Source organism: Hirundo rustica, chromosome 20, assembly GCF_015227805.2.
Source record: "Hirundo rustica isolate bHirRus1 chromosome 20, bHirRus1.pri.v3, whole genome shotgun sequence".
Lineage (NCBI taxonomy): Eukaryota > Metazoa > Chordata > Aves > Passeriformes > Hirundinidae > Hirundo > Hirundo rustica.
Genome location: NC_053469.1, coordinates 5053019 through 5075380, shown reverse-complemented (window position 1 = coordinate 5075380; position 22362 = coordinate 5053019). Strand labels below are relative to the sequence as shown.

The following is a 22362-nucleotide window of genomic DNA, read 5'->3' as shown; positions in this document are numbered from 1 at the left end:
CCAACCTGCAGAGAGGAAAAACTAAAGACTGACTTCTTACATGAGAATTACTCCATGTTCAGCTCCTCCTTCCATAAATTGTCCAACCCCTCCTCTCCCAGGACACCCAGATGGGTAATTTCCATCAGCAACTGTACTTTTTGTGGTTTCACTGTGGGGGTTTTGACTACAAATGGCTTTATAAGTTGGGAACCCTTGGATTTGTCTGCATGTTATGATAAAACACAATGGAACCGTTCACAAAACAAAAGTTTTTACGTAACAGAACATGCAATAAAAGCGCAAGAAAGAAAAGAAAGAGAGAGAGAGAGAGAGAGAGAGGTATCCAGAGGAGAACTTACCCCGCGCTTTAGGCTCCTGAAGCAGTGGATTTTGGGTTTGGAGGTCATGAACTCGTTGAAGCGATGGGAGAGGGGTTCCTTTTGCTGCTTGGGAGACTGGGGGCCGTTGGGAACAGCAGAGGGTGAGGCAGAGGCAGGGGGAGGAGGAGGGGGCTGATGGGGGGATGTTAAAAGGGACATAAGCTACGTATAAGAGATGGAGAAGTGACAGAATAAAAACCAAAATAAAAAGATAAAACACAAAACGAAAATAAGCATCAAAACCAATATTTGAAATCCAGAGAAAAAACCAATTAAATAATTAAATATTAAAGGCCATGGTTCAAAAGAGGGGAGAAAGCTGTAGTTAAGAGTCGTGTTAAATGAAGACTTGTGATAAATGAAAGTATTAGTAAGTGATGCAACAGAAGAGTAACACAAAAGTAATTTGAAGGAAGCTCATGCAGACTCTTCCATGCAGCGCTATCCCCATAAATTGCCCTGTTCTGCTCTGTGGACAGCTCGGAATAATGCATATGGATAGAGCTTTCAAATACCTGAATTTAAATGGATCAGATAAGGAAGGTACCTTAGTGCCCAGTAGCGTTTCTATTATCTGGAAAACAACAAACCACATTCCTTCCTGCTTCCAAATCATACCTCAGTGCATCACACTTGTACAGATCATTCTATGAATTTGCTCAGGAGTTAGTCCTGGTCGTGTTTTTATTCTGGCTACACTGATGGAAGCACCAGACAGCGAGTCCTCTCTCACAGCAGCACTACAGCAATGACCCCTTGTGAACAGGGAGATTTTAAAAACTCACATTTAGGTTGTCAGAGCAAGAGTGAGGTCAAAAAACCAAAGCTGTTCTGGGCTTCCATCAGTGTTACTGAAAGCTGATTGAGTCCAGTCCCCCTGACACGTCCTGGGAACCCCGGATAAATGCTGCCATGCATTATGGTGTAAAGTATGACAGTGGAATGAAAAAGGTTTAATGGGTACATAAGTTAATATGGTCTCTTAAACAGTCAACCGCTCAGTTAGTCACGCTCCATTAGTTGTGCTTCAGAGTGAATCCCAGCAATTCCCTGTTCCCAGCCACCCACCTGCTGACCCCAGGGCACAGACTGGAAAGACAACGCAAATGGAAAGCCAAGGAGAGTTTGAGTGTCAAAACAGTGACGGCACAGTGAAGCCTCCCACAGGAAACAATGTTAGTTGGCACACATGGCACTAGGTAAGTGGTTAACAACTCCTTCTCTGAGTTAGGAACAGAAATGGACCATGGCAGAGACGTGACAACTTAAGTTAAATTAATTTAAAAATTGCAACATAATTAATGAAATTATACAAGAAAAAAAAATTAAAGTTATAAAGAAACTTAAGTAACCAAAGACTACAGCAAAACACCATATTAAGACATCAGTTATTAACTTTCTGAATCTAAAATTCTCTTTTAAAAAAACTGAACTTGCCAAGATTACTAGACAAGACACAGGTTATTGACAAAACACACACTAGCACCAAGCTCGAGTTTGCAAATCAGTACCTTATTTTTCTTGATGAATGGCCATAACTTGCCCTTGGATTTGCTACCGAACTTGGGCTCTGACTTCCCATCCCCTCTGGAGTTGGAAAGGCTGGATTCAGACACCGTCCTCTTCATGGGCTGCGTGAAATCCTCAAAGTCGATGTCTCCTGGGGGCTCAAACCCTGATTTAAAGGCTTCTATTACCATCTGGGAATCCTGGAACGGGACAGATCCAACACAGGTGTAAACATCTCAGGTGAGGCCTGGCATCAAACTGGTGCCACATCAAGGCAGAACAAGAAAGTTGGTCTGTGTGGGACCAGCCCTGGGAGGGACCAGGCTCATTCCTGGGGATGAGCTCCCTTCCAGAGCCCAGGATCAGTACAAGTCTCTCCACCTTCTGCTGAAAGAGAGCAAGAGCTCATGAACTTTACTGACTAGAAAAGTAAATCCCACTGCAATAAGTGATTCATAAAAAAGATTTAAGGTACAGATTTGCTGGGAATACAGCTGTTAGCAAATCAGAGGAAAATCCCAATAAATACTCCTATAAAACAGAGCTCTCGTGTGATCACTCTGCCACAAGTCAACAAGTTGGTTGTGAATTTAGTGACAGTAAGTGGCTGTAAATGTTTCATGAGCTTTACCCAACGTCTGAGCAGTCCAAGGTCACACCAGCAGCCCCGTGCCCCGGTGTGGGAGCCACTGAAGCCACATTCCCTTTTGGCACTGCTAGGAGGGATCCAAGTCAGCCACAAACTGGTTGTAGCCTGTTTACAATGGCTTTGCTCTTTTGTTTTAGACAGAGGGAAAAGAAAAAAATAAATCAAAGCCAAACAAATCCATAGCACTTTTCCTACTTAAGTCTGCAAACAAAATTAATTATACATAAGATCAAATTCAGACCTCAGCTTGCCAAATGCAATTAAATCTAATGGACTCAGGAAAAAGTACACTAATAGACTTCTTATCTACTTGGGAAGAGAGATTATGTTATACTCTAACAGCTGTATTCCAAGATCACCAGAGACTGTGCCTTGGCACACAAATACCTTATTATTCTCTAGAGAAGAGCATCACTGCCCTGTTACATAAGAACAACTTTCTGCTTTGAGGGCATTTCACAGGTTCTGTGAATGGCTGTAGGTAAAATGCTGCTCAGGAGAAACCTGCTGGGATATCAACATATCCAAAGGCCAGGCTCCATTGAGGAAAACAGAAACAGGGAAAGCTTTGCAAAAGTCTTCATGGGATTGTGAAGATCCACATGGATTTAAGATCCTCAGTCTATCAGGTGGTGCCATGAAATTCCGACATGAGTTTTAGGGAGGTAGAACAACACTTTCCATTATCCCATCCTTGCTTGGCACTAAAACTTCCTGAGATCTAAACTTGAAGACATTTCTAATGATAGACATGAAAGCAAGATGATGAAGGATTAGAGAAGAGGGGGAAAGAGTGGGAAAAGCTGAGATAATTGGGATTGTTCAGCCTGGAAAAGGGAAGGCTTTGGGGTGACTGAGCTGCTGCATTCCAGCACCCTAAGGGGAGCCGAGAGGAAAGATGGAGAGAGACTATTTACAAGAGCCTGGAGTCTGCAGATGCCCCATCCTTGGAAGTGTTGCAGGCCAGGCTGGACAGGGCTTGGAGCAGCCTGGGATGGTGGAAGGTGTCCCTGCCCACGGCAGGGGGTGGAACTGGATGGGCTTTAAGGTCCCTTCCCACCCAAACCATCTCTGATTCGAAGAGATTACACTACGTTACGTTATTCTGGTATTCTATCCTGTGCATGGAGCTTGTCACTTTTTCCTCTCTGAATTTTGCAGTGTTCCTTCCATTTATTCAAAACATCATTCCACTACAATGGAGCTAAAAATAACCAGCATGCTCCATATATCACAGAGATAATGTCATAACAGGAACTCCAAGCCCATAAAAAATTAATTTTATCTTCTGCTAGAGACCTCTGAATCAGGTTCTGCACAGGTTCACCTGGCAGCCACCACAGCTCACGCTTGCCACACGACCTTTGTGTTGTTCAAGTGGTTAGAAAAGGGAAATGGAAAAAAAAACATATTTAAAACTGCCTTAGAAACACAGTAACAGCAAACCAGCATTCCCTGCTAAGTCCAGGCAGTTTCTATTGGCGTTAACAGGAATTTTATGCAGTGCAATGAGGGCATAAAGCAATCTTATTTACACAGTTGCACATTTAGTAACTAATCCAGCACTTTCATTATTATCAACACAGTTAGAAATTACTGCTCCAGAGATAAGAAAATCCTTGATGATATTTAGGGAAAAAGAACTCTTTATGAACATAACTCTTTCCAGAGAGAACACACTAAACCCTTTGTAGCTGCTCAGATATAACTATTTTGGTCAAATACATTTTTGTCAGCAGAGTGCTTACAGGAGACCCTGGTAAATTCAGTTATCAATGCTCAAAGTCATCATTTTCCAATGTCACACTTGTGTATGAGCCATCATGGACTCATTTGTGAGCAAGAGAATATAAAATTCACCCTGATTCAAACAGCCAGCTTTAGTTTCATGTGTTTTGCTAAGAAGACTCGGGCAGAGTGTAGGCTGAGATATGAATCTGCCCAGCATGATTTCACCACGCAGCACCAAAAGCTGTACCTCAAGCAGGGTATGAGGTTCTAACACAGGAATCGCTCCCCAATTCCCCCTTTTCCCACTCAGAGAGTGTTTTTCAGATTCCTGAGTTTCCCATGCTGCTCTCTGTGAGAGCAATGACTGAACAGAGAATAGAGGATGAATTTCAAAACTTCAGCCTCGAGCTTATGCTGCCAGTTCATGGCTCCAGGCACTGAAGAGCTCAGAAAAGCCAGTGAAAAAGATGGATGGGAAATTCAAACAGGCAGCAAGACACATGCTGTCAGTGCTTGAAGCACTAATGCGATCCATGAGACAGGCTGCAAGAACAGAGGCTTCATGTAGGAAGGGAGCAGATAATTCTGCAAACAAAACAGAAAACACAGTTGGCCTTGTGGTCACTGTACATCAGGAAGCTCAACCAAAATCTTTATCAGCTTTTCTGTCAGAGAGGTTTCTTCACATCCTGCAACGGAAAATGATGCTCAGAACTCAAGATTTGCTCATTTAGATTGCCAGCAAACCTCAAACCTGCAAAGAAATATTTTACAGAAAGATTTTGCAATAGTTCATGTAGCCAATACTTTAAATATTTTTATTAGTGTAAAGCTCACTGGAATGAAGACATTTTTGAAACATTCAGTTTTCTGACTATGAGACACAGAAACCACCTTTATAAGAATTGGTGATTAAGTATCTGACATTATGCCCAATATAACATGCTGATGCCTACTTTTAAATTGCAATATTTCAAGAAGTAACTATCCTCATAAAATGAGAGACTATTCCTTAATTAAAAAAAAAAAACAAACACCCCCCCCCCCCCCAAATTTAAAAAGTATTACAGGAAAGCATTTCTGGGTATTAAGTAGATTTGGGAAATAATCTGAGCACACATCCTGCCTCACACAAAGCAGCTTGGGACAAGAAGCTGTTCTTTGGTTTAGTTCTGTGACTGCAAAGCTCTTGTGCTGAGCCTGGGCCCAGAATTTCAATCCCCAAAAATGTGAGACCAATACTAAATATGACGACCAACAATGCAACACTTACATTCTTGTGATCCACTGACTCTGCAGCCTTCGTTATCTCATCCAGACACTTCCCAATGATAGGGATCACCTGGCGGTCGACTTCTGCAAAGGTTTTCATGGATTCACCTATCCTCACGATTCTTCTTTCCTCCATCTCTTGTATTTTCTAAAATATTACATTTCACTCAGGTCAAACACCAAGATTAACTTCACAGTTTCACCCAATTTTCCTCCCCATCAACTACTTTAAAACTTAGGGATTAAATGTATTTTTAAGAGCAAACTAGGACAGCTGTTCTCAGGAAGGCACCAAGTGATACTGTTCCCTCAAACACCAAATGTCATTCTAAAAGTAATCTCTTTTACAGTTACTGGAAATTTTTCAATTAACTTTTTATGTTAAAAAATGCTGATTTGTCAAACCTCAGCTTTAGACTTTTGTAAGGATGGCTCCTAAGGCTTTAAAAAGAATTTCTGCAACAAATTCTTTCATTTTCTGTGCATGTTCAGAACAATCTTATTTCCATTCCACCGTAGAATCTAAGGAAACAAAGATCTTGATGTCTCCCCTTCTTTTCCCTAGAAGGTAATTTGTGGTGTTTGGGGAGTGCTGTACATCATGTTTTGTTCACAGTACACCATGTATTGATCATGTTCAATAAAAACATCGTGCACTGTCCTCATTGCTCAGTGATTCAGCTCCAGCACCTCTCCTTTACCACAGAGGGAAGCTGAATGTGGCATAATTCTACTATGACAAATTACAGCAGGATACAGAAGGGTATGAACAGGAGCAGCCTGTTTCACACTGGACTGCAAGAGGAATCGATTTGAAAATCCCCTTTGCCTTGGCTGATGCACAACCAACAATTCTTTACTAAACAACTTCTTTCAATGTTTAAAAGAAAGCCCTGGAGCTCACTGGTAGGGAAGAGGGCACAACTGCAGGACTTCAGCATTCTCACCTGCAGATCAGAGTGCTCATCAGCTCCAGTATTTGCTGGATTCCAGGAACAGTTTGAAATACCATGAGGCAAAAGAGGAGGCGTCCATTTAGCTCACAAGTTTCAGCAGTGGGTAAGAAAGTGCGTGTTTGCCACGCAGATAGCAGCTACTTCTCATCTGATGACAAGCATGTGACTTGTCCTCCCTTGAAAAGGTTGTATTTTCCACTTCTGATGCTCATGACCCATCACAATGGAACAGTCATTTAGAATTTCTGTTCTACTACATTAACCTCAATTCACTCATTGCAGCACAAACTCAGATCTTCACTCAGAATCATCAATCTGATGGCTTTTTTATTCTCCCTCTGCAGCCTGCCCTTGGGCACCCTAAGACACAAAAACCCTTTGGATTCACTGCTGCAGAATTACTGTGGTGCACATTTAAACATCTGAGCAGCCTGATCTGAACACAGGTTATAAAGGGCTGCTGGATTTTACAGATGCAGCAATGCCCAGCTGCCTCCTGCCCCCAACAATGCCAGTGATGCTGTCCCTCATCCCCAGCTGCACAGACACAGGAGCTGAACAGAGAAAGATTGTCAGGATTCCATTGTGAGGCTGTCCTCATCTGTCACGACACTTCAACGTCACCTTCCCTGTGTGTTATTGATCCCTTTATATCTGTTTTAAGAAAAAGGGATAATTTATCCTACCACCTCTCAGGGTGGGAGTTTCCATGTAACATTTGCTAAGAATGACCCAAAAAATTCACCAAAAAGTAAAAGTCAAGGTCATAGAGTTGAGGTGATGTGCAGTAAGTTCCTGTCACAGGATTATGGGTTTCTCTAGAGCCCTGCCATTAACCCTTACCTGGAAAATGTTTGGTATGTGTGTGTAGTAATGCTCATGCTGTTCACTGTTGAACTTCTGTAGGGTGGAAGAATATTCAGCTTTGCTGTCTTCTGCCATCTGATGTCTCAGCTGGGCTTGCTGTCTTGCCTGAGGAAATACCAAAAGAAATTTATAATTTAGGCTACATGGGAAGCACTTGCACTGTGGTACTCCTCACCTTACTACGCAGGAACACTGGGATGTGAGACTCTGAACACCAGCTTTTGGTTTACTCCCCTTTTGTGAAGCATTTAAAGCTGCAGTGTGGACAGTGCTGCTGCTCCTCCCTGGCACTACAAAGTGCTATTTCATGAACCATCTGGCACTCCATGAGCAACCTCTGCTTGCACTGCACCCCAAACACCAAAACAAGTTGGTCCCTCCACCTGCCCACGGGACAGGCACGTTCCCAGCACACCCATGGACACACTTCTTGCTCCCCTATGCCCTGGTGGATGTCACCTGACGCTTTCCTCTAATGAGCTGCTTCCCTGTTGGTGAGCAGGGATTTCTGGGGAAAGGGAAGTGAGAAAATACCCAACAGTTTTTCATTTTCACCAACGTAATCCTGATAAAACCTCCTAACTCTGTGTGCCCTGCAGAGCCCTTTCTCCACGCTCCTCACACAGCCCTGGCACGAAGCCCACAAGGAAAGAGGAGCCTGAGCAGCAGCTGAGATGCCTCCCTTCCTATTTTTACCCACACAGATGATTTGCTTTACTACCCAACGTAGCAGAGCACTGGGCAATTAATCTCACTTCTCCCCCTAGAATAATCTGTCCCCAAGTGACCCTTCCATGTTTTCACATTCCTCCCCTTACAGTTTTGTTCCCAAGGCCTTCTGTTATCTGTTTCACTGCCCAATATTCTTCCCTTGCTGCCTCTCCCATCTGTTTGGTTTAGATGCCTTTTCCTTCCTTGCCTTTGGCCTTCATACAGCATCTCTTCCTCCTCTTCCCTTCCAACATTCCCAATGCCTTCCCCACACTGAAGCTCTCCCTCCCTGGTTGGACCCCTGCTGCTGAATTTCTGAATAATTCCTTAAGACAAGGCAGAGAAATGCTGCTTTAAAAACAGTGTTTCAGTGGGACACAACACAGCAAAGAATTTCAGCATATTTTAAGTGGGCCCCCATTAAAGCCAGTTCAGAACAGGGTTATTCTTTGAACTGTTCCAAGCAGACAATAGTTTCCTGACAATAAATCCATGGAATACCAGATCACGGAACGTTTTTGTAATCATAACTGGAAGGTAACAAATTCTGCCAGGAGGTTTCAAATCTCAGTTTGTAAAGAAGTAGCCTTCCCCCACATTTGTCAGGTTTGCACATCTCACCTAATAATTTATTTCACCTCAATTCAGATATTGCTTCTGCAGTCGATTGTAGGAATTTCACAGATCCCCTTCACATTCTTTCTACAGAAATAATTCAAGCAGAATGAGGAGATACTGGGCACTAAGTGCATCACAGGAGATGAAACAGTAGCATCAAATGGAGAAGAATGTGACTGTAATCAAATAAGTGAATCCAATAAAAAACATTTTCGACTTTGCTTGTTCCCAGGAGTTTTAACTGTCCAGTGACTCTTGAGAAGGATGAGTGCCTAATTCCAGAAAACTTACCTCCTGCAATCAAATCCCAAGAAGCCACATCGATCATTTCCCTGCCCAAGTGCTATAAAGTTTATTAAACTTTTACCATCCCCACGCTCACATACAGCTACATTGAATGCAAGTGGAAAACAATATATCCTTGTGCCACAAACACAAATTTACCGGGAAAACAAAGCTGTAAGAGTGGCTCACGCTCATCTCCCAACTCCTTCCTCACGTCCCAGCTGCTGCAGATCAATATCCATTTGTGAGGCCCATTCTCCCCATCTACCTAAGAGGAACCCATTGTCTGAGCTGACTTTACGCCAGCCCCACTCCCACTCACGCAGCTGTCCTCTCTCTTTCTTTTTTCAAAAATAATTTTAAATAATGCAACTCAGGAATTTGTCCCTTGACTCTATTGTTGAAGCACAAAAACAAGAAATCCATTATTACACATTTCCAGGCAGACCCAGTAAGCATTAAAGCCATCAGAGTTCATTCTCGTGAGCAAACTCATTGGCTGGATACGACAAAATAACTCTGAGCTAAATGTATACAAGAGTAGACACTCAGTTTCCAAAATAATCTCAACTGGCCTCAAATAAGAGGGGGCAGCAGAGGAGTAAATAAAATTGGGTGCATTCCAAACCCAGAACTTTTTGTATGAGAGCCCTGGTGATGCTTTGTTTCTCTTGGCCATTTAATGCATTTGGCAAGCTTCAACTTGCCGAATGCATTAAATGGCCAAGAGACTGTTTAAATATCTTTCCAATGAGGTATTTGGATCTTAAAATAAAAATATTTTTCAAAATCTAGAATTTTTTTACTACTTCATTTCAGTGCGTCACTTCCTCTAACATCATCACTTCTAGTAATAACAGAATTGTACCCTAAAATGAGACTCCTGCACTCTGTTGAAGCACAGAATGATAAAAATGAGTCAATGATGTTAAGTTTAACATTCAGAGTAATGGATGCAGTAGCCCAGAATTACAGAAAATCACAGAAGCTATTTCAGGATTAATTTATAACTGGGCTTTACAGAAAATGAAGTGTTGCTTCTTTGCTGCTCACTTGTGCATGCAAAACAGCTTCAGAGATGGTTTTTTGGGGTTTTCTTAATGTTAAAAGATTTGCTCTGAACAGTGTTTCCAGAAGGAAAGGCTTTGGAATAATCGGGGTCTGGAAAAGCAGACGATGACTTCAGATATAGGAGAACAATACAGGGATGCAGCTTTCAGTCAATTCTCTCCTTTAACTGGGCAGGGATGAGTGAGCAAGAGCTCGGTTTCCAGGCCCTGTGTGAAACACAATCCATCCCTACAGGCTGCCGGATTGCTCAGTTGTGAGAGGTGTCAGGGCCAGGGACTGTGAACGCAGCAAAATCTCCCTTCTTCAAAGGAAGAAAGAATGAGGTCACCTTTCAGCACTGCAGAATAGCAAAAAGGGCTTGTACACCTGAGGGGTTTGTGGGAGAACTTCTGCTTCCAAATGCCTGGCACTGCAAAAGATGCAGATTTCACACATCTCCCACCCCAAATGTACCTTTGTAACAGTTTTTTTTTGCCCCCAAACAAACGTGCACATAGGCATTGCTTCCTCGCCAAAGTCTGCTTTTGTTAAGGCAGCTTTTGTCTGAACTCACGTGGCGGCACCAAAACCAAAAGGTCACAAATGTCAGTGCTGCTGTCACCCAGGAAAGCGCTCCCCAAAACGAGCGACAGCCCAGGACCCGCAGCAGCTCAGCCCTGCAGCGAGCAGACAGGAGAGCTGTGGGCTCCCACTGCAATCAGACCTGAGCAGTCACACCAGGGGATGTTCCTACAGCTCTGGGAGAACGCTCCAGGTAAAGTGTAGCTCTGATACACTGAAGCAGCTAACAGCTCACCAGCAGCAGGTAAGGTTTGTTATATGTGACCTTCTCTCTCAGGATCTAGGCAGAAGTGCCATTAAATCAAATTAAAATCCATCTTTTTCCCTTCCTTTAAACAGCCTTGCTGCTTGGGCAAGAATGCAGGACAGTAGCAAACTGCAGAGTAGTATTAACTTGCAAAGTGCTGATTTCTGTGGCTGTCCCCAGTAAAAAATATTTTTTTAAAGGTCAGGCCTCAGCAGCACATCCACTGTAGGTGAAAAACAACACTAAATCCAACGGCCCTAAGAGCTAGCAACACACACTGTGGTATCTGTCTCTTAAGGTAGCAGGAAAAGCACAAACATTGTTCTCTCAAGAAGATTTTAACTCCATTTCCTACAGATTTTCCTCTTAACAACTGAGTTGCACAAACCAGACTCTGAAATAATAAGTTAGTTTGGATAAATGACTCTACCAGGAGCTCAGAGATGCCAGGATGGGACACTGATGTGCTAAAATCTAACTTGACTGAAGTATTTATGGTGGTATTTCTTTCCCTTTTAAAATAAGAAATTAGAAGAAAGTTAACCCTGAGCCTTCTTATCACCTGCTTGAAACCACCTGAAAGAGACCAAAGAATTACAGACAAGGGAACTTAGCCATAATCCTTGCAAACATGCAGCACTAGTAAAGCTTTTTATGTTGATCTGAATTAAATCACTCTTAATACTTCATGCCTTTGAACAGGAAAATTGAACAGAGAAAGGGAATATGGACACTTTATGATGGGCACTGTCAACCCATAAAGTGTAAGAAAACTCTTGCAAGCTGCTGCACTTTACATGAAGGCTCTTAGAGAATTAAATAAATCCATTTGTACTGTTCCATTTACCTTCTCCTCCAAGCCTCCTTTGATAGGAAATGCAACTTGTGATGAAGTGCAGGAGAAGTTTTTAAGAACCAAGTACATTTTCTGCCATTTTGGTCTCCAATACAGAAAAGAATGAGGATATTTTGCTGAGAACAATTTTCTGAGACACATTCCAGAAACAGCCAAAGGGTCAATAGACACACTGTCTTCTGGGTTTACACAGACAAAAAATGCAGCTCCTCAGGGCTGTTATGGTGGGAGTGATATGAATAACTGAAAAGGGCAGAAAAAAACTTTGGCTGTTATTCAGCTGGTCCACACTAAGTGGAACAGTTCGACTCCTCAGCAGTTGCTCTTGTCCAGAATGGCAGAGTTTCCAGGCAGAACTTTGGTGTCACTTTGTTTCATCTTTCTTTTCTCCCATTCTGCACCCCTTTCTTTTCTTTCCAACTCAGACAGCATGTGAGATGCATCACTGCCAGGCCACTGCCTGCCAAAACAGATCTGTCTTTGGCAAATCCAAGATCGGGCTAAAATGCAAACACACACACACACACAAAAATCACCCCTGCCCCCTCCCCTCAACTACCCAATCCCTTCAAAATAGCTTAATGATAAAGGCAGACTCAGGAACACTTCACCAATTTCAGGAATGCTTTCTATTGCTCCCAGGTTTTTCAGCTCCAGGCTCTGGCCCTCCCTGCCAGCGCCGGGCACCTCCCGGGAGCAGGAGCACTGGCAGCGTGTGCAGGATCAGTAATAACAGCGGGCATCCTGCCACAGACCTCAAAACAGGGTCAGGGCTCCAGGCTTGGGTTTGCACAGCCTCCAAGTCAAGCTCCACTCTTTACTTTATCACAATAACCAGTTGGGTCTCTCTGAACTGGCAAGCAGAGAAAGGATTTGAAATTTGCTTTCCTGAAAGCAAAAAAAAAAAGTAGAATGGGGTGTGCAAAATAACAGCAGGGAAAGAAACAAAAAGAAAAATCCTTTCTTTTAACACTTGAAGAGGTGGAGGAAGAGTCTGAGACTGTGGGTCCCTGAAATGCTTTGGCTGAATACATTATACAAATGAGCAAACCACCGACAGAGGATGGAAAATCTTCCTCACCACATCTCAGGAATTGTTATCTAGTGCAGTCTCACCACACAATCCTGCCAGAATTCAGAAACTCACAGAGATAGCCTCAAAACAACACAGTCCTGCTGAAGCTCTAACAACAGAGATGGACTAAATTAATTAAGAAGAGCAGCTCTCAGCACACTGCTCCAAGGCCCGGGGAATAACTGTGCCTCAGACCCAAAAGTTTGTCTCCTTGCACTGCCACTCATGTCATGAATACTAAATAACCAAACTCTGGAACACTGAACTGTGAATCCCTGCAAACTCTCAGGAGTTTTCCACACAGCTTGGAGAAATGCAGTTCCAGGAGGATATCTGGCACGGCTAATTCATTATAAAAGAAGGATAATCTCTGTGGATGGAAGGTTATGTGGATTTGATGGAGGAGGTAACAAGAAAAGATGTATTTGGAGCACTGGCTGACAATGTTTAAATGATTTCTGGAGGTCTGTTTAGTCGTACTACATAAGCAATTAAACTCTGCAGTGTATAAATCTGGGTATTGGATATAAAAAAATGGAAATTATTTCTTGAATATAAATAATGGAAATTTCAGGGCTGGGTAATAGATTGCTTAGCTCATACTTGGAATACTGGGCACAGTTCTAGTCCTCTCTCTCCAAGCAAGAATTTACAAACACAGCCAAGGCAGAAGGGACAGTTAGGGTTGAAAAAGTTACCAGGGCAAATTTTGTAGCTTTGAAGATGAATTTTATGGATAGAATACTCAACTTTGTCTCTCAGGGAGGTGAATCAGCCTGAGTGAAGCTGATGCTGAGCTCCTTTCCCAGCAGAGATAAAGTCATTGTCTCCCTCTACTCAGCATTTGTCACCCATACCTGGAATATTGTGTCCAGTGGTCCCCACTATAGAACAGAGAATACCTGGACAGGCTGGAGAAGGTCCAGAAAGGAAGATCCAGCCCAGGGAAGCTGCCTTGTGAGGAAAGGCTGAGAGAGCTGGGTTAGGTCAGCCTAGAGAATGAAGCTTAGGGTACCTTGTCACCTGTCCCTGTGCTTGAAGGGCAACGACAGAGAAGATGGAGACTTGCAAGGAGTCCCACGGAAAAGTCAAGAGGCAATGGGTACAAGTTACCCCTGGGAAGACCCCAACTGGACACCAGGGGACAATTTTTCACAGTGAGAACAATGAGGCATTGGAATAATCTTCCCAGGGCAGTGGTGGAAACCCCAACACAGGGCACAATTCAGCTGAAAAGGGTTCTGGGCCATCTTGTCTAGACTGTGCTTTTGCCAAGGAACGCTGGGCCAGACAATCCTCCAATTCCCTTCCAACCTGGTATTCTATGATTCACTGAAACTGAACAGCTTACAAACTGAATTAGCTACATTCTGAAGCCTTGCTTCTCACGCAGGTGAAAAGATTTTTTTCCAGTGTTTTGACAGAAAAAGAATGACTGTAAAGAAGCTTTCCAACTGTACAGCATGAAATAATTGCTTTGCATTAGCTTAGAACACCAGTTCTATTGCACTGGTGATTCAAACTGCAGTTATTTAATTCAGAAGATGTTCTTAAGCCTCCCCTTCACGTCCCCTTTCCCTCTCTTTAGCAACCACCTCCCAAAAGAGTTGTATTGTTACAAAACTCAGTCAAATTTTCACGTAGAGAATTGCTGCAGGGGAGCACAACTAAAAGGAAATTTAAGTTCAGTTGGATTTCCTTGCCTTACACTAAAACTGGCTCATGATCTGCTCTTTGATCCCTTATCACCAAGCACAGGGTATGTATAGGGCACATATGGAGATTTATTAAGTTCCCCAGACACTCCTGCTGGAGTCATTAACTCTCTATTGAGAAGAAATCGACCCTCTTAAATTAGTCATGATTCCAAAAGGGAAACAGCTGCTCTGCACAGGAGCGGCAGGGATGGCGGGTTGTAAACAAGGCTTGCTCTTCCAGAAATGAAATTGCCCTCCTGAGGGACTCCCTGCATTCACACACTACATCATCCTTTAGGAAGGAAGCAGTTCAGGAGATTGGGGTCTGCATAACCCAGAGGAATAACATTAAATCACATTACCCAGCATTTGAATTGATGAGAAATCTGATGCTCACCACAAGCAAAGACACAGGAATTTAGCCAGCTCCATTTGTGGAGCAAAAGAGAAGCAGTTGCCTACTCAATATACAAAAACTCAGCAGCACACAGGGAAAACCTTCTGCAGTGTCAAACTCTCCAACAGGAAATGCACAGGCATTCCGTCCTGCACCGTGCCCAGGACTGGGCCTGGCACATCTCACCTGAGTATTTCACCTGGATGCTGCTGCTTTATCTCTACAAATTCACAACTAAGAACGGGAGAAGCAAAGCCTCTGGAACAACTCATTGCAGTGTTAATAACACAAGCACTGGAAAGCTTCTCCACCTTGCAAAACCAGCTTTGCATGGCACTGCATTTTCTACGATGCTGCTGCACTCGTGGGTGCCTTGATGTGCACAGGAGAGGGGAGGGATCCAAGTTCCTGCCATCACTGAGCAGATGACTTGGCATCTCCTGAAAAACCAGGCCTATTAAGTAGTTACAGTCTGCAGAAAGCAGGTACCCACAGCCTGGGGTTATGGTGATGTCTACTGCTGACAGACTTTGCTGACTAAACCTCAGGGGGATGTGGCAACAGCAGAGCCCTGAGCTGGAGATGCTCCTCCATGTTAGTCTGGGGGGTGTCAGTGATTTCATCTGGCTTCACTGTGACTTGACTGCTGAAACACCCACTTGAGATATCTCCAGAGCCCAAAATAACTTCTTACACCCCTCGTTGTAAGGATGTGTAAGCTCCCAGTGAAGGGATTTGTGCCCCACAGCACGGCAGCCGAGGCTGGAAAAGCGCTGCAGAGCACACGGGAGGATCAGCTAATCCCAGTTTCCAATTAGCAGGATTTCTACACCTACGTTCTGTCAGACTTTGCCCACGATTCAGCTCATGGCTACCCCAAGCCATGCTAAGTGTGACTCCTGTGGGTAGGGAACAGGACAGACTCTGTGCAGAAATTCAGCACCCAGGTAACGTGGCACAAGAAAAGAGAAAATGAAACCTCAAACATGGAGCCTCAGTATCTCCCCACAGTTACGTTTATACATTAGAAAGCTAGTATCATGGCGATTTTAAGGCTTCATGCAAATCTTAAGCTATTCTGGGTCTCCAAAACATCTTGGTTGTTGCAGAGCACTGGGGAAAACTCCTAGAGATTTCAGTAAACTTGAGATCTTTCCCTCAGTTTCTCCACTTCAAAACCAAAGGCAAATACATCTAAAGTTCCTAAGTATCTTGGATTGTTGCCTAAGGTCAGCATTTGACCATTTCCTCTTCAGCCAAGGGATAGATCCTGCCTGATACAGAGTACTTCAAACCACTCTCCCCGCAACTGCTGAGCAAATCAAGAGGCAAACCCTTCCCATGGTTGGCCTCAGCCACTTCCTCTTTAAAATCAGACTGAAATGCCTACCTGGAAAAGAAAAACCAGCTGATTTTTAAAATTTTATTACAAGAAGTCTACAAAGGCACCACTGGGTACCACATTATCCCATAAAAATGTCAGCTTTTTAGTGGTTGCAGCTCTGAAGAGAAGGCAGAAACAATAGAGCTCTGCCTTATATGTACAGTGGCTCCGTGCTGGCGACAGACACCATTTCCCCAAATGGTCAAAAAATTGAAGCAGCTCCTCTGTGGTTTTTGAAAGAGAAGTGCTTTAAAGCACACAACCCACTGTGATCCAAATGAAATAAAGCTTTCAGTGATACCTACAAGGCTTTCTGGAAGCAGCATCAGCATCTTGCAGCATTTATTTAGTTTATAAGGATATTTTCACAGTGAGCTTCCTGCCCTGACTTTGCTACACTGCATTTTGTGTTGACACAAACATCTCTGCAAGCTTTGGCTGCTGGTGGTTTAGAGGCTCAGTGCAAACAGGGGAGGGAGAGTTCAGGTGCCCTGCTCCACTCTCCCCCTGTTCCTGCATACTGCGATCGTTGCAGAGACTGAGCTCAGCTTCTGCTCCATGCTCCTACTACCAAAAAAGGAGATGCAAGGAAACGAAGCCAAACACTCCTCCCTCCAAGATCAGCCACCAGGCTGCTGCCTGGCAAGGTGATGGAGCCCATCCTGGCCACAGAAGGGATGTGCCCTCCACACACCTGGTCCTACAGCAGAAATGAGGAACTTGGTACAAGATGCCCAGGCTCCACATCCAGCCCTGCCTTTAGGCCCTTTGCCAAGCAGTCCTGGAGAAATAAGGAGGGAACATTCTTATTCTGCTTCTCTGCCACTTTTCTTGTTACTTAATGCTCCCAAAATTGTCATACCTTGGACAAGACAGAAGTGCTGGTAGAGGGCAGCTCTGGCACAGATTTTCCTGCTGCGGTTGTCAAAGGCTACAAAGACTTGAACGATGAAGAGATGCGAGCATTTCAGAACCTCACACAGCTTAGCACTAGGAAACTGCAGCTGCATTCTCTTCTGGCTGTATGTGACATCGTGATCACTGCAGAATTTTAATTCCATTAATGCCATCCACTCTTATCATGTGTGATGCAAAAAATAGCTGCTGTGTCCGCTCATATTGGCAGGTACAAGCTGAAGCAGCCAAGGTGTCAATCTCAAGCCAAAGAAATGAAGGCAAACAGCTCCAGTGCTTGAGGAGCACCTTGTTCTGCCAAGGAGAAGAGCTCTGACAGCCAAACTGCTCGTTCTCCTGGCCAGGTGGATTTTTGGGAGCTTTTGGGGGTGGGAGTGCAGCAACCAAGCCATAAAGGGCAAGAGAAATCAGAACTGCTGCAGCAGAAGGAGGAGGTTGAAGTCATCCTATTGCTTCATTTGGAGCTGAGCAGTTCCTGCATCCCCCTGGAGCGAGCTGGGGAGAGCAGCAGCGCTGCTGGAACAATCTCCCATTCTGCACTGGGAGTTATGCAAGAGCCTCCCAGTCACACGGGCAGAGGGGAGCAAAGAAAGGGCATTATTCACAGCCTGACATGGATGAACCCAGTTTAACACATGCACTTGGAAAACACTGTTCTCTCTGTTCAGTAATATTATTTCACATTCCACTCATTTTGATAACCTTTTCCTTCTCCCATCTACTCTGTTGACTGCCTGGAAAGTGGAGTAATGCCTTCTCCTGAGAGCTGCCAACATGCATAACTAACAGATTTTTCTTTCAAGATACCACTGAGCCTCATTTTGCAATAAATAATTTACAAATTCATACAATAAAAAGCTAGAGGAATTTAAAAGGGAAGCCTCTCTGCTTCACTTGATACGGAAAAAGCACCAGGGTAGGAAATCGCTTCCCAGAATTTACCTAACACTCTTAGATTGATATATCACCAACATGCCACCTTTTACTCTGACCAGAAAAGGCCAGCCTTGGAAAGAGATGTAGAAATAAGGAGTTTCAGTCCCCTTTTTCAAACAGTAAGTCACATCTTTGTATCCCTTTGACATGACCTCAGCTTTGGAAAAAAAATCTAGGGCAAGCCCTAATTTTATCTATGAAAGAAGTATTCTAAAATCACTTTATACAGATAAAGCAGAGATGATCCCTCTCTGCTAGAAAAACCCACATGTGGCGCTACATCTTTGACAATCTGTACATGCATTCATCTGTCAAGTGCCCTGGCAAATCCAGAAGGCAACAAAGGATCAAATCTACATGGTGAATTTGCAACTGAGAGCCGAGCAAATTACAAGACCACAGAGGTATTTTGTCCTTTGATATGCAACAGCACTTGGGGGAATTTTTCTGCGCTTGTTTATGATTTCCTGTCCTCATTTCCAAGAGCATCCTTGACACTCTGCCACGCAACGTCCTGATGCTCAGCATACCAGAAACACGAGATCCCACAGATGTAAAGGGGAATTGATATTTCATATCTTCACAAGACTGAAGTTACTGAGAATAAAATGAAGCAGAACCCTTGAGAAGCAAAAACCTACATTTTACAAGGAGACCTCAAACTAGAAAGATTTCTTACCTATAATTCACTTTCCTTTCCTGTCCCTGCAACAAAACATTTGGCATATTTTAAGCTTCAGCTTTTATTTTTTCCTTTCTCTTTTCGTTGCCTTTTTTTTTTTTTTTTCCTCTTCAAGAAATAAACATTTTCACATGTTCAGGCTATTTCGTGCCTGTGTGACTCAAACTCAAGGAGGACAAAACTGTCCTTACACATTGTAATGTGGTGTTTCTGATCTACATTAGTGCATCTTCTGAGCAAATGTGTAACTCCAAAAACAGAAGCTATTTAAAACAGCTTCTTCCTCTTCATTGCTTCCTTAAGTTACGGTTATTGGACTTGGACCAGTAAAATTTAAATTTTAAGCTTCCCTTCTACACATCCAATTTTGAATCAAACTAAAGAGAGAAAGTATTTCCAGACAGACACGCAGAAACAGGACTAGATGTTTGAAATTAAGCATTAGTTCAAAAGCTTCACTGAGTGGGGATCATTGTAAAAAAGCCACAAATGATTCCACCAGCAGCCAGCAACTGAGAAATGAAAATAAAAGCCTTGTGCCATCTGTGACAAGCATGGATTCCAGGATTTTGCATCACATGGAAAGCTGTCCTGCTGTAAATCTACAACCATGAAAAACAACTCTGGTAATACTTCATTGCATCCAATGACATTGGGAAATCTTTGAAGTGCTGCTCAAAGGGCAGGAAGTTTGGTTCTACCTGGATGACAGGGAGAATGAAAATGTGTGGAAACCACAAGCAGCCCTCAGGGAGCCCTCACAAGCCTGACTGTCACAGAACCCGGGGTGTCAAAACCAAGCTTGCATAAACTCTTTCAGAGTCATTATCAGCTCTGTTACAGTCAGGTTTTTCTAGTAGGTGATAGCTGAGTTCATCTGTTTAGAGCTCTTATATAAATGAAGGTTTCTGCAGCGATCTCCCTTGTTTTAATTAACCTAAGACTGACCCAAGGAAGGCATTAAGCCTCAGAGGGTTTATCCTACCAGGAGGCTTGAGGAAGTAAACCCATCACATCCATGTTTACAAACAGCCTCCACCCTCCAGCTCACCTTTTCAACATCTGCTTTTGTCACGTTGATGTCAGCATCCATTTTCTCAAAATACTGCTGCGCTCGATCAGCTTCTTTGCAATCACGTTCAAACCTCCTTTTGCTCTGAAAAGAAAAACCAGAAACCTTCATTATGGGAAGCAAAAGATCCCAAAATCTACCTAAAATTCATGCCTGCCACTAAACCAATCTGGATTTCAAGGCTCTCTTGTTTACACTGGAATACATTTCCATATTAATGAACCTCAAAAAATGGAGTTACCAAGAGGCACGTTTTTGGATCCATTATCCAGGCTGCTCATATTTCAGTATTTTTTCCCTTTTAGCACCACTTCCACTCTTGTGGATGAAATCATTCTCTTCCAACACTCAACCTGTTCATTTTTGTAAATGAATGAGGGAGTTACTAAAAATAATAAATTTGCAAGTAGGACTTTTGGTTATTGATAGCATTTTTCTATCCTCTCCTGTACTTACAGCCTCACTTTTCCTTCATCACATGAATAACAGTTCCAATGTATTTAATTTTGGGAAGCAGCACCTGACTCAAGAGATGTTCCTGTTCAATTTATTCACACATTACGAAGCTGTTCAACTTTCAGTGGAATATCTGAACAGGACCCTCAGGGACTCTGCAGTTCCAGCAAGGCTTAGCACATTTTTCAAGTCATATCAAATGAAATGCTGCTCGCGATAGACAAAGAGCCCACAGAAGCCAAACGTTCTGTTAAAACAGACTTTTTCAGGACTGTGAGTGTATTTAAGACAGCAGAGGCAAAAATCTCATTTCTACAACTTTTACCCATATACCTTTCTTTTTCCAAATAAAACATTTGGAACCATCTCTTTGAAAACAATAAATAAACAACTTAAACATCACATCTGAGGAATTTGCCACTTACTGCTTCAAGTTGTTTCCAGCAAGTTTCAATGTGTTGTTGTGCCTTTCTGCCATCATGGAAGTGCTGTTTAGAGAAAGAAAAGAGAAAGAAAACATTTTGAACAACAAAAGAACAAATAGTCAAGGATGCTCAAGAAAAAGCCCGACCAGAAATCATTCTGACAGCTGTGTTCTGCAAGGCTGGCAAATAGAGCAGGTGTGTGATGACTATCTAATGTCTCAGCAGGCTGCAGATGGATATTTGCATCAATTATAGTGGTTAGTTCGACTAAGGCTAATTAATCCCTTTAGCAATTCTACCTTGTATTGTTCACTGTATCTCATAATTATTGGTTTCCCGTATCACGAGATCTGAAGCACTTTTATCTGACGAGTATTTCTTTGGTGACAGACTGAACACTGGCTCTAAATTAAAATTTCTCTCGACATGAATTTATCAAGATGCACTTGATTGGCACATTCTAACAACTGATGTTTGTTCTGATTTTCATTCAGACTCAACAAAAACCCCCCCTTTTCTTCCTAGTTACTAGCTGTGTGTGCAAGGCCAGCTGCTCCTTCCTCTCGAGAGGTTTTTGGTGCCATGGGTCCCTCCAGATTCTCTCCTCTCCCACCCACTGGGGGTGAGTGTGTGTTCAGAGAGTGAGGTGTAACACAAGTTTGAAATTGAGATGTCAGCTAAACAACAAAGAAATCCTCTCCTGATGGGTCTTTTTGGAACAAGACTCTTAATTGCGGTTGGTTTAAGTAACAGTTCTTAGCCCTTGCACAATGCTCTTTATCAAAAAAGCTAATCTGTATTAGAGTTTATCCCTCTGTAGAATCACAGAATGGTTTGGGTGGGAAGGAACCTCAAAGCCCACCTTGTTCCAACGCCCTGCTGTGGTCAGGGACACCTTCCACTATCCCAGGGTGCTCCAAGCCCTGTCCAACCTGGCCTTGGACACTTCCAGGGATGGGGCAGCCACAGCTTCTGTGGGCAAGCTGCTCTTCCATATGCCTGGCTTTCCCTCAAGATAAGCAATTCATTCCAGATCATTGTATAAGTCAATGACCCAGCTCTGGACAGGAATGTGAGTGCAGACCCAGCTGACTGCTACAAAAGGTTGCTCCCTCCACAAATCATCCTGTAAAATAAATAACGAAGCAAACTGAAAAAGGAAGAGAGGGATTCTTTTGTATTATTTGCTAGCAATTTGTTTTACTCAAAGACAGGGATGGTGTCACGTAGCAAACTTGAGAAATAAAGGCCAGATAATCCCCCTAGAATTCATGTGCTCTCACACCCAAGTGTAATCAGATTTTATATAAATCTTGAAGAACATGATACCTATGGTTTGTTGGGTTCAAAAAAGCTCACACTCCAGATCATTAACCTGCTACAAAATGCCAGTTAGAAAAGTATACCTGCAAGCACTTTACAATTGGCAGCTCCTTGGTTTCCTGCATCTTCCACTACAGCAGCTGGTATTTTCCTGTGCCAGGGGAGCGAGGGACATTTCTGGTTCCACCAGATATGACAGCAAAAAGCTGCAAAAGTGCAATTCTCTATCATGCCCTGTCCAAAAGGCTCATTTAGCCTTAAAAAAATCACAGTCATGTTCAATGTGTCTGCAAGAACAGAACACC

General features: G+C 43.1%; 1 protein-coding gene across 27 annotated transcripts in view; it reads right to left on the bottom strand.

Annotated features, from left to right (window-relative positions):
* Positions 1-22362, bottom strand: part of FNBP1 (formin binding protein 1) — a 93028-nt gene that overhangs the window by 23472 nt on the left and 47194 nt on the right. For 8 of the 27 annotated variants that reach the window (XM_040082913.1, XM_040082910.1, XM_040082911.1 and 5 more), the window contains exons 5-11: positions 20735-20797; positions 19833-19937; positions 7323-7451; positions 5525-5671; positions 1874-2071; positions 910-936; positions 342-524 (exon numbers count right to left, since the gene is read on the bottom strand). In XM_040082913.1, the coding sequence (XP_039938847.1) occupies positions 342-524; positions 910-936; positions 1874-2071; positions 5525-5671; positions 7323-7451; positions 19833-19937; positions 20735-20797 (852 nt within the window). The remainder of the gene's footprint in view (positions 1-341; positions 525-909; positions 937-1873; positions 2072-5524; positions 5672-7322; positions 7452-19832; positions 19938-20734; positions 20798-22362) is intronic. The other 19 variants (XM_040082914.1, XM_040082940.1, XM_040082925.1 and 16 more) reach the window with 6 other exon arrangements.